The 22,345-nt window shown below is 40.7% G+C and overlaps 1 protein-coding gene across 1 annotated transcript in view; it reads right to left on the reverse strand.

The window, feature by feature from the left end:
• LOC126482135 (structural maintenance of chromosomes protein 1A-like) overlaps positions 1 to 22,345 on the reverse strand; it is a 297,330-nt gene that overhangs the window by 127,114 nt on the left and 147,871 nt on the right. Inside the window, exon 9 of the mRNA XM_050106111.1 lies at positions 6,115 to 6,296. Within this exon, the coding sequence (XP_049962068.1) occupies positions 6,115 to 6,296 (182 nt within the window). The remainder of the gene's footprint in view (positions 1 to 6,114; positions 6,297 to 22,345) is intronic.

Raw genomic sequence — 22,345 nt, forward strand, 5'->3', positions numbered from 1 at the left:
CCCTCCCATTTTTGATAAAATCATCCCTAAAGGTTATGACGAGCAATCGAACCAAAATTTGCGAGATCGATAGATAATTGTAAATAGAGCACTTTTCATCAATAGGTACGGGGTCCACAAATGCACACTTTTCCAGAAATCAAGGAAAGAAAACTTTTGCAACTGCCGCTTCTGTATTCACATGGTAAACGCTTTTTGGGGAGAATGCCGAGAGTGCAATGGCAGAGGTAATTAGCTGAGACGCGGAGAACTCGTGTTCGAATCTGGAGGAAACTGTATGGTTTTCATTTTTTTAAATTGTAGTTTTCGTATCAAAATTCTTAGGGGTAGGAGGGTTAATAAGGTACGCAACTCAACATGGAATAATAATAGTAATAAGGTAGGAAAACTAGTTTCCTAAACACTGTGAATTACTAAAGAATTAAACTTTTATGCCTTGTTGCTGATAGCGCAACAGCCAAGGTAACTGGTTGCAAAGCAATGAACCTGTGTTCCAATCTCAAGGATCCTAGTGTATGTTATTCTTCTCATTCATATTTTTCCATATCTCAATTGATAGGGATAGGAGGGTTAATAAGGTAAGTAAATTGATAAGGAATGATAAAAAGGTAGGCACATACATTTCTCAAACCTACTGGGATGGTAAACAACTAAAATGTTACTCCTGTTCACTTTACAATGGCTCTTCCGGTCACTGTTACGTACCCTCACTTTTCTTCGAACAACTAGATGGATGGTACTTGTCATATAAACATCCGAAACAAATATACTCGCGGCACCAAGAACATGTAATGAATGTAATATTTCGAAAGCTGCACTGTCCCTTCTGAAGCGTTGGTGGAAAACAAACTTGGTTTACATTTTAAACTATGTCTTTTTCCGGAATTAATTTTGATGCATACCATGCATACAATATCATTGCCTGAAAAATCGGCGCTGAAAGTTGGTTATGAATTATGTTGTGATTAGTTATTGCATCCACGAGGTTGTGCAATTGCCACTGGGTTTTCAAAAGCACACTGCAATTCTGAAGCCTGGAAATAAAGTTTTTAACCTGGCGATAGAAATAAACATCACACGGCTGACACACAGGTGTGCAGTTACTTTTAGTGTGCACATCGGTTGACCCTTGTCATCTATAAACATGGTGTCATACATTAGAGAGTTAGTTTGTCCACCCCAGGAGTCCAATATTAGACAAAACTTGTCATCAGCAACGTATGCTTGTTAAGCATTCTCAAGAAATGTTCTGTAAATCGCATTTGTCAATTTCTGGGATTTGGAGAAAGTAATGTACACATTTTTCAACGAGTTGCTTAAGCGAGTGACCTCTTCTATAACCCGAGGATCAAATGTAACATTCGTTTCTTGTAAACACAGGAAAACCTTAGGCAACACTTTTCCAGAGGCTGTGGTAGCCTATTGTGCCTTGTACGAATGTGTTAGTTTTTTTTACTACCAACTGTGACAAGGGTTCTTTTTTCTCCCTTACGCGATTACATGCGCCGAATGTTCACCCAATACTCATATTCTGTTTTATCGATGTTGATCACGTAATAACAATTAAATCCGGTAACAAGCAATGCCGTTGGCGTGCTGAAAAGAGCTGCCACTTTCTGTGTATCTTCTATATTTTCTACCTCCTTATGGGAGATGTATTTAGTAATGTGCTGTTGACGAATTTTATATTCTGATTTGAAATTCCTTGCCCAAGATAATGATGCAGCAAATTTAAAATCCTTGTTGGTCGTATTTTGGAGCACTGCGCCTGGAGCCCACTCCTGGAGTATTCTCGTCGTTACATTCTCGTTATGACGACAGAATTCAACAAATTGTTCATATGTACACTTATTTATCGCCTGGTATTTGTCGTATCTTGCCCTCCGTTAATGATATCATTTTCCCACAGTTTTAGGTCCTTCTTCCTATTCAGGGCTGTTGCTGCTCCATTCTTTTGCAGTGTTTGTAGGTCGCAATTTGGACGATTCCTGGCTAGCGCTATCGCCTCTACTTTTACTTCAAGGGGTATAGCACCATAGTTCAATCATTTAGTAACCGGTTCGTAATACTCATCGGGAACAGATGAAGCACAGACTGCTTGCAATGTGGACATTTCCAAAGTGTTATGACCATTTTGCAATTCACTAGTCGTGATATCTTCCACTGAATCATCTTCTGCTTCGCCTTCATGGTACAGTTATTCAATATCAACAAAAGTAATTTTGTTCGCCAGCTCCAAAAATTGCTCGACGATAGCCACTCCTATCACTCTGGAATGCTAAGAAACAGAACTGCCTTCTTCCAGTAGTGCATTGATAATACATCTGTCTTGCAACACTTTTACAAACCAAAACACAGCATCGGTAACTTACTGCTTCCCATCGTCTGAGACAGGCTCCCAACTATGTATTTCAGTGCTGGTAGAAACGTATATATCCTCCATTATTCAGATTAAGCAACTGAAAGATATGAGACAACAAACAATAACTAGTTACTATGGCATAAACAGAGAAGCTAATTACTACAAACTACATACTGTACAAGTCATATGTTAATTATGGAAGATCACTGTATTCTTTCAAATAACATATTTTATTCAGTGGATTAACAATGAAAAATCATTACATATATCCTCGAGGTTCCTGGCAGCCTAATGACAGAAAACAACTCTTTGACTTCCATAAGGTTCGTGCTGAACACCCTCACTCTTCGAGATTCACAACTATGATATGACTAGCAGGCAACTGGGACAACATAACTCTCCCTGCGTGCATTCTGTCCCGTGCCTTGCTGTAAACCACGTCACGTGGGTGGCTATCTGTGGTCCCTCGTGAGAAACTTCCAGCACTCTTAGTCAGTTTACATGTGACAAGGCTTAAAAGAGTAATTCTTTACTAATCCACGTCGTTTGGGAAATTAGTTTGCCTATCTTATTACTATAATTATTCCGTGTTGAGTTGTGTACCTTATTAACACTCCTATCCCTGTGAATTCTGATACAAAAAACTACAATTTAAAAAAATGAAAGCTATACAGTTTCCTCGAGATTTGAACATAGGTTCTCTGCTTCCCAGCCAGTTACCTTGACCATTGCACTATTGGCGCTCTCGCTGAAAAGTGTTTACCACGTGGGTACATAAGCAGCAGCTGTAAAAGTTTCTTTCCTTGATTTCTGGAAAAGTATGTGTTTGCGGACCCCATACCTGATGATAAAAAATGCTTTGTTTACAATCATCTATCGGTCCCACCAATTTTGGGTTTATTGCTCATCATAACCCTTAGGAGTGATTTTCACAAAAATGGGCAGGGGTACACAAGTGATCTGCCAAATTTGAACTGAATCGGTTGGCCATGTCTGAGGCCTTCACCTTGTCAGCCAGTGCACATTGTAAATTGTGTTAAAAGTTCAATCAGTTCTTTAATATAGCACCTACAAAACATGTTCCATTTGTTAAACATTGATGAAATGTTTGTAATTTTTTGTAACTTTAAAAATAGGATAAACAATATTTTTCTCCACTCTAAATTTTAGTTACATGCCAAACCTTGTAGGGGTATTGGTTTCTAGATGTCTTCGTTTGGGGATAATTGTTTCATAAAAGTTGGGAACCACAGCCACAAAGTATAGTAATGGAATTAAGAGATCAAATTATGTGCATTTTTCCTTGTGATTTTATTTTTGTTTTGGGTTGTTATTTAAAAAAGACTTCTGTCAAATAAAATAACACTGAGACAAGTTTCTGTCCTGACTGGACCACCAAACAAAAACATTAGAGTCACTTTTAAATAGCTCATGGAATGAAGCAAATGCTGAAAAATTTGATTTATATAGGGGGCACAAGTGTTGCATCTAATTCTTCCACCTCACATATTACCGGAAAAAAATTTAAGAACACCCTTTCCACACAAAGTCAGGTTTTTTTAAAGGGAACATTTATGTTTTTCCAACAGAAATGAAAACTAGAAGTATAATTAATTATGGTATACTTGGTTTTAATGTTATAAGCCTCATACATTCTAAAATATTAGCCTTTAAAGGATGAAAATAGTGCCACAGTTTCTACTCTAATGGGCAGGGCAAGGGATACCTGCACTGTCCTGCAGCCTGGTGAAACAGACCACTAACGGTAGACACACTCTACCTACACTGTTCAATCTACTAGCGTATCCTGTTTGGACCTGCTGTACTGCCATCATGGTCAAACAGGAAAATACAATGTGATGCACATACATTTTGGATGACAGTTTCCCTGTTTTGGTGAAATTTGTGGTCATCTCATCTATATGCCAGTCTCCAGTAATGAGGAAAAACTAAATATGATGTTTATTTATGGTGAATGTCACAGAAATGCAACCACTATTGTACCAATGTACAGTGAATGCTACCGACATCAACAGACTCCTTCACATCATACAATTTCCAATACCTGTACAAATCTCACAGAAAAAGGCAGCTAGGCGTCCAGAAACTGTCAACGTACAAACACAACAGCTAACAACAACAACAAAAATTGCTGTTTTGGTTGCTGTAGTGCACAGTCCTGAGGTGAGACTATGACAGATTGCACACGGTTCTGAGATAAGTCATAGTAATGTGTGGAGAATTTTGCACAGCCATTCATTTCATACATGTTGTATCTCACTCCAGCAGGAACTGTGTGGGAATGACTTTGTATCCCACATTGAATTCTGTCATTTTGCACTTCACTGGTTGCAAGGTTATCCTGACTTCCTACATCATATGGTGTTTATGGATGAAGCTTCATTCACAAATCATGCTCATGTGAATATGTGGAACACACACTACCAACCCATGCAAAATCCCTACTTGCTCTGCGTGGCAACTCTTTAACGACAGTGGGGTGTCAATGTTTGGTACAGCACAACTGGTACCTGTATTGTAGGCCCCCATTTTTATCAGGGAACATTAACCTGAAAGCAATATGCATAGTTTCTGCAAGACACTCTACCTCTTCTCATGGAGGTCGTGGGATTGGAAACACATCTATCAATGTGGTTCCAGCTTGAAGGATGCCCCACACACTACACAAGTGTTCCCAGGGAAGTTGTGGATACAATGTTTCCAAACTGGTGGATTGGGCAGGAATGTCCTGTGAACTGGCCAGCCTGATCTGCCGACTTGATGCCATTAGACTACTTTCTCTGGGGTGTAGTTGAAAGAAAGTGTGTACCATGAACCCCCAACGACAGCAGAGGGTACACAAAAATGTATTACCACTGTGTGCGGAAACACTACAATCTCTGTAACGCTCACTTGTACATTGTCTCCACAGGTGCACTGATACAAATGGTGGGCACTTTGAACATCTGTTGAGGTGAAATAGGTTTATCGGACATGATGTTACTAGTCATTTTTAAGTGAATTCTCCATGCTGGATGTCATGTACAACCTTGAAATTTCTGGGGGCTATATGTTATTAATAATTGTGTTTATGGCACTAGAACCATGTCTTATCACTAAGTTGTACCTCCAGTTTTCATTTCTGCAGAAAAGGCATAGTTGTTCTGTTTAATAAAAAACTTAACTTTGTGTTGAAAGTGGTGTTTATTGACCTTTATGGATTATGTATTCCGGCACAGTGTTTAAGCCCATGATGTAGTGGCATCCCTGGCCAACTGCATTATTCACATTGTTCCATTTCGGTAATATATGAAGTCGCAAAGTCAGGTGTAATACCCTGTATATTGGTTAGCAATACTGGCACTGTAACATGGTGCTGATACAGTAATGCATTTCTCTGTGGCTCCTGGATTCCGTCAGTGATCACATTTCTTCTAGTGTAATGTTTGAATCATTCATATTAACCATTCATACCCAGACAAAATATAAAATTTTACTCATATCACAACGGAAATCAGTTTTAACACAGGAAGTCAATACACAAAAGAGATCCATATTGTAAATTTTATGTATCCCACAGCACTGAATGCCAAAGCCCCAAACAAAAGTGAAATGCAGATTTTAATGCAAATGCACACAATATCTGCAAGTTTTTACTTTTTATTGGGAAGCAGGAAGTGTAAATATGTCACAGTGTTAATAATATAAGGTGATAAAAATTCCAGGAAGATTACATAAATAAGAAAAATAACCTGTTTAATTTTTTCTGAGATGATTTCTTCTCTTGCTTCTGCTTCTTTTATTTTTCTGTCCAGAGTAGCTGAATCATCATTGTGGGCTGCTAACTCAATACTCAACCTTTCCTCCTCCTTTTGCAGATCCTCATACATATCTTGCTTTTCCCTCACTATTTTTGTCCACAGGTCTATTTTGTCTGCATCAATATAAACATTTTATCTTACATGATATTCGGAAATTGCAAGTGATAAAATTACACTTCTTTTTGAACACAACATTTTAAATAGAAACCTTTCCTTGTTGACATTCCACTGCACATAGTCAGCATCCACATCAAATCCCTTATCTACATATGTAAGCAAGTTGTACATACAAAATAACTAACCTATATATCACAAACATGTATAGATTTATTTGAATGCATGGTATCTGTTCCTTCAAAAGAACTGACACCACGCATACCCCACACCTGTGAAACACTGTATGTAAACTGAAGGGGGATGACTGCTGTCAGCTGCAACGGGACATTACATACAGCATTTCACAGCTGCTGGATCTGCGTGGTGTCTGTTCTTTCAAAGGAACAGATACCAAGCATTCAAATAATTCATAAGCCTGATTGGGCAATGGATCCACTTTCTTCAATGCAAATGCACAAATATGTCTGACCTCCTGTGGGAATCTCTAAGTAGTGGGCAGGAGTGTAAAAGACAAAGACTGTGGATAGATGGAATTTAGTGAGAGCGCAGATTGATCTTAAAGCATACCAAGGTAGTCCATGCAGTTGCAATAACACTCGTGTCCCAGATGGCGCTTTGGTTACCGCATCTGCCTAGTAAGCAAGAGATCCCAGGTTCGAATCCCGGCCCAGTACACGTTTTTGTTCATTGCCACTGATTCTGCTTAATGTCCTGCTGCAGCTGATAGCAATCACCCCCGTCAATTTAAACAGGTAGATTTTCATGATATGTACCATATTTCTATGCCTGTAACAGATTCATACAACTCATGCAATATTTGGAAATCCTGGGTGGAATGCTGGGTTTGTATAAAGAGTAATGAGCACAAATTTGAGAAAAAAATTATTGAAGACATCACCTCAAACAATTTAAGGTTTTTAAAACAGGAAATATAGGTGTTGACATGCTTCTGTGAACAAATTTTCCATCTTGGAAGGTGCCCTGGAAGACCTTTTACAGAAATTATTTCAATGCCACTTTGATTTCTCTTACCATGCCTGGGCATTGAACTTTGAAGGTTGTCTTGATTTGAGGGAAACTGAAAAAACTCTGCTGGGCCACAGTAATGCAGGGGGCCTAGGGAAATGTTGCAATGCCATTCCAAGGCAGGTAGTCAATGGCCTGTGGTTTATTGCATTACCATGATGTAGTTTCTAATTAACAGCAGTAACTGCCTTCACTCAGTTCCCCCATTTCTTCAACATCTTCAGCACTTTCGTGTAGAAAGTGCGAATGAAGGTTTATCCCTCAGAAAGAAAGTGGTGTTCAACCACATCCCGTGTGCATAAGAAGACAATAAGCATGGCTTTGGCCTTTGATCTGCCCTTTTCTGGAGAGGGGATACTGGTGTGCACCATTCAGCACTTTGGCCATTTCGTTGCCGTCACACTGCCCAAACACTCATTGTCATTCTGAACATGCTGCAAAATATCTTTGCAATCAAGTTTTGCCTTCTGAAACAAACCTGGCACAAATTTTTCTTCTCTGCAGTTACAGTTACTGATGGTCAGCAATGATTCAACACTTAACCGGGACAACTGAACATTCTCCTCGCTTGTGGATGGGCGTACTGCACAAGGTTTGTATTCCAAATTCCCTCAATCTCTCTGAACCACTTGTCTATCTCAAAACAACAGCTTTTGATAGGCTTTCACTTCTGCTTAGTTGCTGGATCACGGCCAATGTCTCCATAGCCAATTTTCCAAATTCTATGTCGAATTTGGTGACGTAGTGCTGCTCATTAAAACATGGCTATTCTTAAGCTTCAAGCAAATCCTGTATAAACAATGAGATGAGTACAGTAAATATAATCACTCAACATACAATAGACGCATTCAGTACTAAGTAGGCACACAAACAAGCTGCCATTTGGCTAATCGGCTTACATTCTTGTGTTCTTGTTCAATGCACATAAACACAAAACATATATGGGATAAGAGGGGAGGAGTCAGTAAGAGGCATATACAGAAATAAGAAGAGTGTGCTTGCTGCAGTTTGGGGTAGTAGTATGTTGCACATGGCAAAATAAGGGATACTCCAATAGCTGCCAATTGTTACACACATAAAAGTCTCTCATGTACAGTCTTCCAAGCCAAGTGCAGTACCTCTACAATGATTTATAAGCCTCCTTCCATTATTCTCAAAGCCATCAGTGATACCTAAAATGACTGGGAGTGAAACAGGTATTCCAGAAACAGGTAATCCTGTGGAGAAAAAAGGTGTATAAATCCTCAGAATGATATTATAAAGACAAAACAAGGTTACCTGCCACCTAAAGACAAAGAAGTGACCGACAGAACAGGAAATACCATGACCACAATGGGAAATCAAGGAGGAAGAGTAATTCTCATGGACACCTGAATTCACTGAACTATAGGCCGATTAAAATTACTTGCTAAGTGACATCTGTTACTTGTCACTACAGTGTTGTCACATCAGCTGCCACTTGGTTAAAGGCAACACGCAAACATGGCTGGCCACTTCACAACTGATGACGTGTTGTTACATATAATGCTGAGCAATGTTGGAGACAGATGCTGTCAGGTGTGGCAGGGATGCCAGATTCTCTGCTTACAGCTGATTTTAAGTGAGCAATGTCTGAACCGAGGCAGACAATGCATTTTGTAGCCATGAATTTACCCTTATATTCTAATCCAACCACAACCTCATGATATGCAATGGATCAGAGAAAACAGTGATCAACAACCTGCAGCAGAACTATTAATCACACTCATTCTGTTCACAGTGATGGAAATGGGCCTCTATGATCAAACTCAAGACAGAAAAATTTCAGTTTCAGCACTGAAAGCAAATTTAATTTCTTGTTTTTCCTGATTACCTGAAACTGTCCTCACAATGGTTACATGAGCCGACACGATACCAGCTAAGAAACAGTTCTGGTTGACACTCCATTACAGGCAACACAGGTAGGTTCCAAATGAAGAAAGAACAATACGAAGAAAAAATAAGGGAAAATAAAAAAAGGAATATGATTATAAAGTGACAACACAAAGAATTTAAAAAATCACATTTAAACCAATTAATCGAATAAAATAATAATCAAAATCGTAATACGAAGAAAAAAATAAGAGCAAATAAAAAAAAAGCAAAGTGATTATGAAATGATATGCCAAAGAAAAAAATCACATTTAAAACAACTGAATCAGTAGTTTAAGGAAGGGAATAAGCGCCAAAATTCAAACCCCCCCCCCCCCGACCAATCAAACGTATGTCAAATTATGCGTTCATATGGTGAGCTATAAAAAGGAAATAAAAACATTCATATGCTGGCTTAATTTGACTTGGAAATATTTGTTAGTTTGAAGAAGGGAACATATCACAGTTTCCAGTTTGTCCACCCTCAATGCTCATTACAGGTGAACGAACAATAGTATTGATAAGAGCCACTACTGTAGACATTTTCAACGAGAGTTAATTTGGCATTTCTAATGTGATGTCATGTTTTTGTGTTGTTGTAAATATTATTGATTGAATGTCTGCATCCACCTCTGAAAGTGGTATTGTCCCTAACAGACTAAAAAGAAGGAACTGTTGTACAATGTAAATACGTTAGGATTAAAGGAGAACATGCGCTGAAAAGCAGAAGCATTGAGTTGTCGATAGGCACACACAAAAGGAAGAAAACTTGCTAGTTTTAGGTTTTTAATGATTTGACAAACTAGAGAATAAGAAAATACACACACACACACACACACACACACACACACACACACACACATGCCTATGCCCATACTAGGTGCTAGTTAGACTGGCAGTCCTGATGTTCTTTTGTGGCAAGTGGGCTAGTTGTACTGGGGGTAGCGTCAGATGGGATGGATGGAGGGAGACGGAGGTGGGAGACAGGGAGGGGGATTGGGTTGGGCAGCTATTGGCTTGGATGGAGACGACCAGTTTGTTGGCTATGAATACATAAGGGTGTGGAGGCAGGTGCATGGGCTGGCATTTCTTTCATAGCTGATGCGAATCAACAGATGCTGAGGGTGCTGATGGGAAGCAACCGATGCTGAGGGTGACATGGGGATGTGAACTGGAAGGGGGGTTGACAGTATAGAGGAAGGGGAAGCTGTTGGGTGGAGAAAGCAGAGAAAGGGGTTACTTGAGACTGAGGCCAGGATGACTGCAGGAGCCTCAATCACAGGTAACTCACAGTCACTGCCACCCTCCACCCAAGTTTCTACTTCCTCCATCCTGTCGTCCACACCCAATTCATGTCTCCACATCACATTCAGCATATGCTGCTTCCCACTGGCTGCTACGTTTGTGCCAGAACACATACCTGCCAACCCCCCGCCCCTGTGGTATTCTTAGCCAGCAAACCATCCGCCTCCCTCCCTTCGACCCAAATCCTGCCTCCTCCTCCCTCCACCCACCCCATCTGACACAATCACCATCACAACCATTTCATCTGCTGCAAAGGAGCACTGGCACTATCAGTCTAGTCACTAGCATGTAAGGCATAGGCATGTGTGTACTCTAGCTAAAGGATAAAATCTGAAAGCTATTAACCCTTTAACTGCTCTGAACGTGTTAAAAGCGTGTGCCTTTGTACCTGTCCCTGTGTGCTCTGAACGTGTTTACACACACCACCAGTCCTTTTACTTGGTACTCTGAACGTGGCAACGCATACACAGGGACAGGTACAAAGGTGAGCACGTTAACACGTCTAGAGCTGTTAAAAGGGTTAAGTTTTCTTCCTTTTGCGTGCACCTATCGACAAACTCAAAGCTTCTGCTTTTTGGTGAGTGATCTTCCATTCTCGTTTATATGAAAAAAGAAGAATGGTGTTCGTTACCCATAAACATGTAGCTTTGTGATGTGTAATAGGACAGGCGCAACAGTACCATCTATGACAAATAATAGTGGTGTTTGCTCTTGTAAACATAAAAGTACTGAGAGGTTAAGTGCACATGAGAAGAAACTTTGCTACAAAACTTTGTTTGACGTATATTTTAAAAATGAGTGGCACACTTTCTTAATGGTGCTGATTTACTGAAAATCACCTTTAGGGAAGTGATCTCAAAGAGTAGCACCACTCAAATAAGACAGTATTTTTGTTTATCATGTAAAGAATGCATTTAGCGTAAATAATAAAGCAAACTTTCAATTAATGTTGTTCATTACTGCAAACCAGTTTGCTGTGGGTAAAAGAGGCAACCATGGATATCACAGTAATGCAATACAGAATAACATTAGAAATTTTACTGGTGTAAACACATTAACGAATTACCTGTTGACACACACTACTACAATCAGAATATAAGGGATTTGAGTGCTGAACATAACATTAAAATCACGCCTGACCTCTTTTGTAATAAAACATCCACACCTTTCAAAAGAAGTAAAATATGACTCTTAAAGAAAGTACCTACACGAAAATTATGATCAGTGATTTGGACGTCCTCAAACCAATTTCTGTATTGCTTGTGAAGAAATAACAGAAAATATAAATGCAAAACCTTTCTTTACCAAGGTGTATTACATGGACAAGAAAAAAGAAATTTTCCAGAGTTCTCCCAATTAAAAATACACTATTTTCTGGGGGAAATGACATTATTTCAGTGTTAAGTGACAACATGCTTCCCTTCAAAGCCGTAAAACTTACCAGTCCTTCAAATGGTAAAGGATTTATCCAGTGATGCAGAATTTCCCAGCACTTTAGGAAATGAAACGAAATGGGCACATGGCATTGTTGCCTGGGTGCCGGGGAACTTCAGCTGCCAGGTGCAAGTCTTATTTCAGGTGGCGCCACATTGGGTGACTTGTGCTTTGGTGATGAGATGATGATAACAACAACACAACACACAGTCCACAGGCGGAGAAAATGTCCAACCTAGCCAGTAATTGAACCCAGGCCCACTGCATGCTAGATAAGCATGTTAGTACTAAGCTCAGCTGGTGGACTCTAGGAAATGAAGCCAAGCAGAAAAGGATGTATTGTAGAAAAATCTTTGATCTTGCCAGCAATGACAGCAGATATACAGAGCACACAACACATTATGTACTGGTAGTCACCCAATGGTTGGTTGGTTGGTTTGGGGAAGGAGACCAGATAGCGTGGTCATCGGTCTCATCGGATTAGGGAAGGATTGGGAAGGAAGTCGGCCGTGCCCTTTCAGAGGAACCATCCCGGCATTTGCCTGGAGTGATTTAGGGAAATCACGGAAAACCTAAATCAGGATGGCCGGACGCGGGATTGAACCGTCGTCCTCCCGAATGCGAGTCCAGTGTCTAACCACTGCGCCACCCCGCTCGGTGGTAGTCACCCAATAGTAACATCACTATTAAGTAGTGAGAACACGCAGATACGAAAAGTTAGTGGTTTAAATTAATGTGCATACAACATACTGTGAAACCCCGCTTTTATTTTCCTGTATTTAACATTTCCTGCTTTTTATGTTGACTTTTGTCAGTCCCAACAGAAGCCCTATTCCCTCAGTACAATGCTTTCCTGTCATTAAAGATTTCATATTACATTTCCTACATTTTAAGTTTCCTTTGATGTTATCACAACCTCCAACACTGGTTTTTATACAGATTTTGGCAAAATGTTTATTGAATTCTTGCTCAAAGCCAGCCTTGAAATTAAAGCAGGAAATGCAGACTATACGCAAAGTTATTGATCATGTAACACAGCGTTAGCACAGTAAGTAAGATTTTCATTGTGAGTGATTTGGATCACAGCTTCTTGTATTATACAGCGTGAATCAAAAAGAATCATCTGATTTGGCACGTCTATATTTCTGAAACTAATAAACATATATGTTTTTTTGAGGAATGGGAAACTCAAAAAGTCCTTTTTTTCATACCTGTTCGTAGGTGTCCAATATGCCCCCCTCGTGATGCACGGAATATGAAAATGCGAAGTTCAAATGGTTCCCACACTGCAGTGAGCATGTCTTGAGTTATAGCTTATACAGCTGCTGTTACGCAATTTCTCAGTTCATTCACTGTTGATGTTAACAGAGACACATATACAAGTTTTTTTATAAACCCCGGCAAGAAATAATACACACAGTCAGTTCCGGACACCGTGGATGCCAGTAATGTAAGGCTGAATCATTTAATCAGCTGCAACCGATGCCTTGTTCAGTAATCCTCAGATCTAAAAAATTCCTGCAGTTCCTGATTCCAGTGTGATGTTTTCCCATCCGGTTGGTAAACGAAGTCATTCAAATCAGTCTCCAACTGTGAGAAGAGAAAGTTCCCAAGCATACTGAGATAAGTGCTTCCTGTAACAGTGTTCTTGGCAAAGAACAATGGACCATAAACCTTTTCCTGCGAAACTGCACAAAACACATTAAATTTTGGAGAGTCCCTCTCATGTTGTACAACTTCATGGGGTTGTTCCATATCCCATATACTCACATTATGATGGTTTATGGTTTGTTTACCTTTCCTTTTAAATGGAATGTTGCCTCGTCACTAAACTCTAACCATGGAAGAAAACTGTCATCCTCCATCTTGCCAAGAACGAAATTACATAAGTCCACACATTGTTGTTTGTCACCTTCACAAAGAGCTTGCAGTAGCTGAATTTTAAATGGTTTCATGTGTAAACATCAATGCAACACACACCAGATGGACATCAGGAGCATGTTGAGCTGTTGAGCTGCATGGCGAACAGGTGTCTGTGGACTCCTTGTGAAACTATGGCAGACCCGTTCAATGTCTGTGTCAGACACTCAGAGACAGCCAGATGATTTGCCTTTACACAAACAACGAGTTTCTGCGGAATTGTTCTTGTCATCGTCTAATGCTCTGCACTGTAGGAGCTCTTCCTTCCTTTCCTTCCCTCCCGACTACTTGGATGTCCCCATCTGCCTTCCCACTCTCACACACTGCACCCTCAAACTTAATTAACTCCTCATTTGCAGATGTTACCACTCCAGCATACTCTGCAACTCCGTTGTTGCTGTCTACAAAAGCAGAAACACCACCTACACAGATTCTTCAATCCTAAAACACTTTCCCTAGAAATAAAAAAAGTATCTTCTGAAACTCAACATATCACAACTCATACCTTGCAAAGATTCCGTTAATCATCAAATGCCGTGATCCTGATTTTGGTCCACATGGCTCCCTCCTGCCACTCAGCCTACAATGACTAAGATAAACTCAGCACCCCCTCCCCCTCCCGCCCTCCCCCCTGTTAACTTTCACTTTCATTGGTGGGATAAAGTGTGTGGACCCCAATATTACAGAGGGGGAGGCTAAACATGACAATTCCAATACTGATTCCAAAATCTGAAAAGTCCCAAGATCACAGAGGGGGAAGTTGAACACGAGCTAAATTCCAATCCTGACTCCAAAATCTGAAAAGCCCTTTGAATTAATCACCATTCTGATCCTACATTCCTCATTTGCATCTTTTCCAAAGATCCCTCAATCACAGATCACCTCCTTCAGAATGGAGCCTTTATCTATTACCACAAACACAAAGTACAGCCTTCCTGCTCCCAATCCCGAGCCTACCATTGCCACAGATGCCTCATCTACAATGATTGTTTAACTTCGGACTGCAAACATCCTCCTACCTGCCTCCCACTGCAAAGCGATCCACCTGTACCAACACTGTCCCAACCTCCAGTTGCCACCAACCTCCCACATTTGCAACCAATCCCATCTCAATTACTCCTATAAGTGTACAGCCAAATGCTCTCCAACCAAAACTGACCATCCCACCCCACCCTACTGACATACACTCCACTCAAACAACTCCCAATGTCCTATTCCCATTGCTGAAGACATCATTCACTTCATCACCACTGTCCTTCAAAACATGCACCCATTTGAGCATTCATGTATCCTCTATATGGTCACCTGGGCAACTCGTTCACTATTTCATTTAACTGCCAATGCTACATAGTCCCAAACCCACTCCAACTTCCTCCTTTCCCAAGTAGACACCCTCCTTTTGTGCATTCGATCCCAACTTTGAGCAGCCCCTCCCACCTCACAGCACCATAGATCCCTTCTGTCACCACTCCTCTCACAACCACACCAACATTTTCTCCTTCTCTACAACTTCAATGCCACCTTTCAATCCTCATCCTTTGTTTCACCCTCCACTGTGCTATTGGTAGCCCTTCCGTTTGCCCACTACAGAGAGCTGGTCAATCAAGCAGAAACCATATCATTATCCGTACCCGCAACTCATCATCTCCAAGCAGTTCACAATGAAATTCCATCTCCCCTGCATTAGCACCACCTACAAATTTCAACACTCATACTTTGTTCACCTTTCTATGATTTAATTTGTTGTTACGAAGTATTGCATAGTCTTCATCTTAGGGCCTTTGACACACTTATGTATGCAGTGTGTTTTGTTGCTGTTAATAACACACTTTCTTTGCAATTAAAATTTTATTTTGGTATTATTCTCTCATTTTTGTTTCACTACTGCAGAATTATTCTGCAGTAGTGGGCTAAACCAAAATTCTTTGTTAGGGCATCAGTTCTTACCAGTCAAAATTGCAAATATTTAACTGAAACAAAAACTATGAAAAATTCCCAGAATTATAAAAAATTCCTGGAATTCTAAAAATTCCTAGAATTCTGAAACATTCCTGGGTTTTTCCTAGATGAAAAAATCTCACATTTTCCCAAATTGTCCAAGGGTGTATATATACTCCCTGTTTATGAAACTTCTCTCTTCAGGAAATCTAACTTCTCTCTTCAGGAAATCTTCTATCTGAAGAAACTTTGGTTATTTTGGTGTTAGTCTCTCTTTTACACTTTATTGCTGCAGTATTGTTTTGCAGTAGCGGGCTCAAGCAAAATTCTTTATTAAGTATCAGTTCTTACCACCAGCCAAAATAACAAAAAATTAATTGAAAGCCACAACAAAGGAAAATTCCTGAATTCTAAAAAATTGTGGGTTTTTCCTGGATGAAAATATTCCATATTTTTCCCAGATTTCGCTGTTGTCCCAAGGTGTATACACCCTGTTTACGAAACTTGCCTCTTCAGGAAATGTTTTATCTGAAGAAAGTCTTGTGTTACGTATTCTGCATACACAATGTGAAAACTGATTTTGACGGTTTCTATGTTTCTCAAGAAGTAGAAGCTAAATGTGGACATGACAAAGTATCTAGCATACTGTAGTAGTAAATAAAACAACATGGAGCCTGAGATTAGAGAACTTCACCTTCTCAGTGATGCCCACTGAGGACCACACTGCAATGACACATTAGTGTGCTTTCTCCTTGCATTGGCTGCTACCAACTGATTTACAAATATTTATCAGTGCTTTCCATTTCTGCGTCCTTCTTTCTTCAATGCCATCACAATTTTGTGACCGTGAAAAGGAAAACCAGACTGCTAGATGCCACAACAATAGAATGTTTTGATCAAACTCAAGGAAGACGAGATTCAAGTTTACTCAAATCCTCCATTACTTCTTACCTGAAAGCAACTTAACTATCTTAGTTCATTGATGATGTCGTGAAAAACACTTTCTTGCTGCAAAGTAACAAAACAGCAGTGCCTCACATTGCAACAGGACTGGTATACAATGGAAAAATTTACACTCTATGGTGGATGACAATTACATACACAGACAATAAACAAAAAAACAAAAGCACCTGAAAAATGGAAGTTAACACAAACTAAAAGAACATTAACACTGTACCACCAACACCTTCCCTCGATGTTAACAACCAAGCTTTACATAAGTCCTAACATTGCTCTAAATTTTTCAAATTTTATTTTACATAGTGGGTCAGCTTGTTTCTCATTTGTGCTAATGTGTTTAACAGAACTTTTTAGCAAAAATTTTCTCCTTCCCAAACAAAATTTTGACATATATATGCATTAGTTCATAATGGAACTGGGGGTTCTTACATAGACTTATTACTGGCATACTGTCATCATAAAGTATAACAGCTTTTTGATTGCCAGAAAGACTATAACACAAATTACTGAGCCAACAGGCTCACTCATTGCCATGGTTAAAGCTACAAATTCTGGTTCTGTTGATGACACAGACACTTCGGATTGTCTCTTAGACACCTATAAAACAGTATACCCCAAAACAACTGCACTGGCACAACCTTCGGGCCTTCCGACAATATAATCACTGCCATTCCCTGGGGATGACAATGCCACAGAAGAATGGGACTCTTACAAAAAACATCTGCAGCAAACATTTCCAGGCATTTGGGGTAATAGACATAAACCTGTGAGAGGCCCATTTTTGTCATGGATTTCACCCCACATGTATCAGTTGTTGTGTCAGCTCACCCACTTACAAGAACCTTCAAGTCTTTCTTTCAATCGTATGTGTGAGTTACTTTCTACCAATCACAGTAAACGTACTCACATTATTGCTGCTCATGTAAAGTTTTATCACTGCCAAAAGCTTCGAAAACAGTCATACAGGGCATGATTAGCAGAACAACATAAACTTGTCATTGTAATTATGTGAAAAAAGTTCACCAGGAATCATATGCAAATGAAATGGTTCGTGATGCAATCACACATTTTGCTTCAGATAGGGAAGATAGGAGCAAGCTCTACAGTGTGAAAATCGGTGAAAATCCTGTTCTTAGGGAAGTATTGAATGTTGCTCAGTGATCTGAAGTTTCCTGGGCTGCAGGTGGTCAGATACAAGCCTGGTCTGAATTTTTAGAAATCAGTTCCTCTCAACTTTATTACTAGGTCTGCATCATTTACCAGTCGCGACTGAACAGACCCTCTCAGCCTTCAGTCAGTTCGCAACAGAATGTAGATGATATTGCAGCATATAGGCAATCAGCATTTCTGGCAGCAACAATCTCCATCACAATAGCAGTAGCCTCATGCTCAGCTGCCTGCATGCTCATACAGCTTCATTCAAAATGAATGGACAGCATGCCCCAAAAGCTGGCCAATGTGTAATAGGTGCCATAAGAAAGGGCACATTGCATCTGTATATAACTCCTCTCCAAACCCGAGTGAGGATGAAACAAATCATACACTGAAGGGCGTGTGTTGAACAAGTCACTGAGATGCAGATGGACACAAATGCAGCAGCAACTTTGGTGATTTCTCACACTTACGTGGACTTGGGTTCTCCCTCTTTGACTCCAGTGTCACAGAGGCATTATTTTTTAAAGCCTGACTTGGCAGAGGCATATTTACAGCAGCCACTCAACAAGGAAACTGAATGCCTGCTAGTTGTCAATACCCCATTTGGGCTTTATCAATAACAGCATTTGCCTTTTGGTGTGGCAAGCACACAGCTATTTTCCAATGCTATTTAGAGCAACTTATTACATCAGTTCCACACTGCATCAACTATTTGGATGACATTGTAGGGTCTGGTGCCTCTACAGTGGAACATTTGCAGAACCTTCGAGCTCTATTTCCTGTTTTACGGTCTGTAGGGCTAAAGTGCAATTTGTTGTTGTTCAACAGTTGTTCAACCATCTATTATATATTTGGGTTTTGATGTGTTGTGTGCTGGAATATTGATGCTATTGCCACACTGCCACACCCCACATCTATCAAGGAATTACAGGCATTATTGGGCAAAACTGCATACTACCACAAATTCATAATGCAGCACAACCACTCCATGCATTGTTACGTCAAGATATTCCTTTCCACTGGTCTCCAGCTTGTGAGCAGCCATTCCAGTTGTTGAAATCCAAGCTGCAGTTAGTCCCTTGTTTGGTCACTTTCAGCTGAGCCAGTGCCTAGTGTTAGTGACAGACACATCTCAGTTTCGCCTTGATGCTATCCTTACTTGTAAGTACGAAGATGGTTCAGACTACCATACTGCATAAGCCTCTAAATATTTCAATTCAGTGCAACATTATTATCAGACAGAGAAAGAGGCTCTAGTGATTGTATATACTCTAAAAAAAAATTCGTGTTTTTCTATACAGGTCTAAATTTCTCCTGTCCACAGACCACAAACCACTGGTATCTCTTTTTAACCCTTCAGCGTCCTTGCCGGCCGAAGCTGTACATCCCTTACAGCGGTGGGCTCTTTTCCACTCATGATGCAATTATGAGATACATTTTCAACCAACAGCACAACATGCAAATGCTGATGCCGTATCACATTTGCTGATTCATCTGGATCCAGAATCTGATAAAGGAAAAATACTTTGTTTTTAGTTAGAAATGGAAGCTCAAAATGCTGTTGATGGTTTTCTTGTTACTAGTGCTAAAACTACAGCCACAGTAGTCGTGGATCCTGTTTTAAGCAAAGCTGTTTCTCTTGTGCAATACGGCTGGCCAGACAAACCTCCAGGATGTGCTCCTGATCCTTTGATAAATTATTTTGCATTACAAAATTGTCTTTCTATTTTAGATGGAGTACTGTTGTTAGTTACCGAGGACACCATTCCCACCCTTTGGTGTGAGATTATGTGTTTACATGTGGACCACTGAGGTATGAGACATACAAGAGCGTTAGCACACTGACATGTTTTTTGGCCAGGCACTGATGGGGAAACAGCGCAAGTTGTTGCAGCCATCAGGAGGCTCCCCGTGCTTCTTTATCATCGAGGTCGAATTCACAGCAGCCTCAGGAATGAATTCATGTAGATCTTGTAGGCTCTTGTTGAAAATTATGCTTATTCTAAGTTTCCATATGTGGTTTGTCATCTCTTCTACAAACATTTGTTACCGACAATTGCCCCCAGTTCATATGTCAACAAATTTGAAGATTTCTCTAGAAAAGAGCGGCATTCACCATGTCACGTCTCCTCCTTTCCAACCTAAATCAAACGGGGGATCAGAACGACTAGTCTGAACATTCAAGACTCAGATGAAAAAATATGTTTTGGATGTGTCACCTGAAGTAGATCTCAACAGTTCCTCAGTTCTTACAGGTTTACCCCTGTTGGAGATAAAGAGCCTGGCAGAGTTGTTGCACCGTCGTCAGCTCCAGATACTGCTAAATCTGCTTCAGCCAACACCTGGCTGTCTGCTGGCACCAGTGCTGCAACACTTCCAGTCTGACACAGCAATTGTGGCTCACACGTTGGGCTGCCAGCCAAAACAGGTGCTGGCACTAATCGTGAGTACCCATCACTGAAGTGAAATGAAATGAAATGTCGTGTGGCTAGGGCCTCCTGTCGGGTAGACCGTTCGCCTGGTGCAGGTCTTTCGATTTGACGCCACTTCGGCGACCTGCGCGTCGATGGGGATGAAATGATGATGATTAGGACGACACAACAGCCAGTCCCTGAGCAGAGAAAATTTCCGACCCAGCCGGGAATCGAACCCGGGCCCTTAGGATTGATAGTCTGTCACGCTGACCACTCAGCTACCGGGGGCGAACTACCCATCACTGACATCTCTGTATTGTTGGCATGGCTGAAGGTGGTGTAGCGACACATGGACCGGCTATGACCCCGTGTGGCCGGCTGCACCTTCACTGGCCCCACGTCCTCCGTCTACCTGGCAGTCTCCTATGTCGAGACTGGTGCCCTCGTCTTCTCTGCCGCCACTGCCAATGTTATTGCAACTGTCTCCTCTGCTGTGGGTGCCCACCTCCGCCGTGGCTGTTCCCCTCATAGCCAGCACCACCTATCCCATCACCTTCGCTACAACTGCCTTCCCTGGGATTGGACTCCATATGGCTTCTCGCAGGTGGCAGACGCTGCACCTTTCCATGCTCATGTCGCTTCCAACCCTACACACCGGTGACAGTGCATCACATGACTGAACAACCTACGTAGACCACAGAATAAATGGGCATGAGCACAGTGCTCACTTTGATGCTACGGAGGAGGAGTGATGCAACAACCAAGACCATGTTTGCATTGCTTCATAGTCTGCGCGTGAAGTTTGAGCCTGATACAGCTGCTACAGGTCACTCGACTAGCCTGCTAATATGGCAGTAGTTGGGTTCACAGTCTGCCGGCTGCACCCCCTCTTGGAACTAGTGAATATATAGGCCAGTGCACCAGGCTTCGCCGGACACTTATGCATTGCTTATTGTACTGTATCTTCTTTTTTGCATGTCTGTACTGTTCAAGCAATAAATTACTGTGTTCTTGGGTTAGAATGTTCATCATCTACAGTTTCTTCTGCATTCTCAAAAGAAACTTCTCTATCTTCACTGATGTCTTGTTCTTCTCTAAGCTGGCTTGTATTCTCTTCCAGAACCTCAGTCCTCATTTCTTCTTTCTGCTCCTCTGATTCTGAAGTTATATCTATGTCCTCTTCACCACAACAAAACCTATCATCACAACAAATTGTATCTGATTCTATTGCAGGAACATCAGGTTTTTTCTCACTTTGAGATACTGCTGGTGTCAAGAAAACTGCATCTTGATGCACCTCAATTTTCTTTGTGGAGGGTTTAAATATTCTGTACCCCTTCACATCATTATCATAACCCATAAATGGATCTACCTTGTTTTTGGAGTCTAGTTTCAATCTATTTTCTTTGGGTACAAGGACAGACAGATGAAACCTAAATATTTTTAAATCTTCTAAGGGCAATTCTCTGCCATAAAAAGCTCCAAATGAGTTTTACTTCTGACAGCACTTGGACTTGTTTGATCTAGTACATAAGCTGTCATGTTAAGTGCTTCAGCCCAGAAATGTTTAGCATTCCTGAAATCACTGAATGAGCAGCCTCAACCAAGATGCACATTTCCCTCTCACCTCTTCCATTTTGCTGTGATGCGTACATGGTCCTTATTTGATAGCTTACGTCATTTTCACTCAAAAATGTACCTAAGTCAGTATTCATAAACTTCAGTCCTTTATCATGCTTTAGAACTTCACTTTTCACAGTAGCTTCTCTCTCCGCTTTTGCAACAAAGGTTTTGATCAAGCCTTTAACTTCAACCTTCTGTTACATGAAGAATAATTTGTGATAACCTGCATAGTCATACTTCAGTAGCAAAAATGTCTCACTCCTCCAAGTGAATGCATCTCCATCGGTCCATAGGCATCTGCATGAACATTTCAAAGTGAGGCATTACTCTTGATGAACTGATGGGGAAAGGCAAGTGATGTTGCTTACCTGCCAAACCCT

Source organism: Schistocerca serialis, chromosome 5 (assembly GCF_023864345.2).
Source record: "Schistocerca serialis cubense isolate TAMUIC-IGC-003099 chromosome 5, iqSchSeri2.2, whole genome shotgun sequence".
Lineage (NCBI taxonomy): Eukaryota > Metazoa > Arthropoda > Insecta > Orthoptera > Acrididae > Schistocerca > Schistocerca serialis.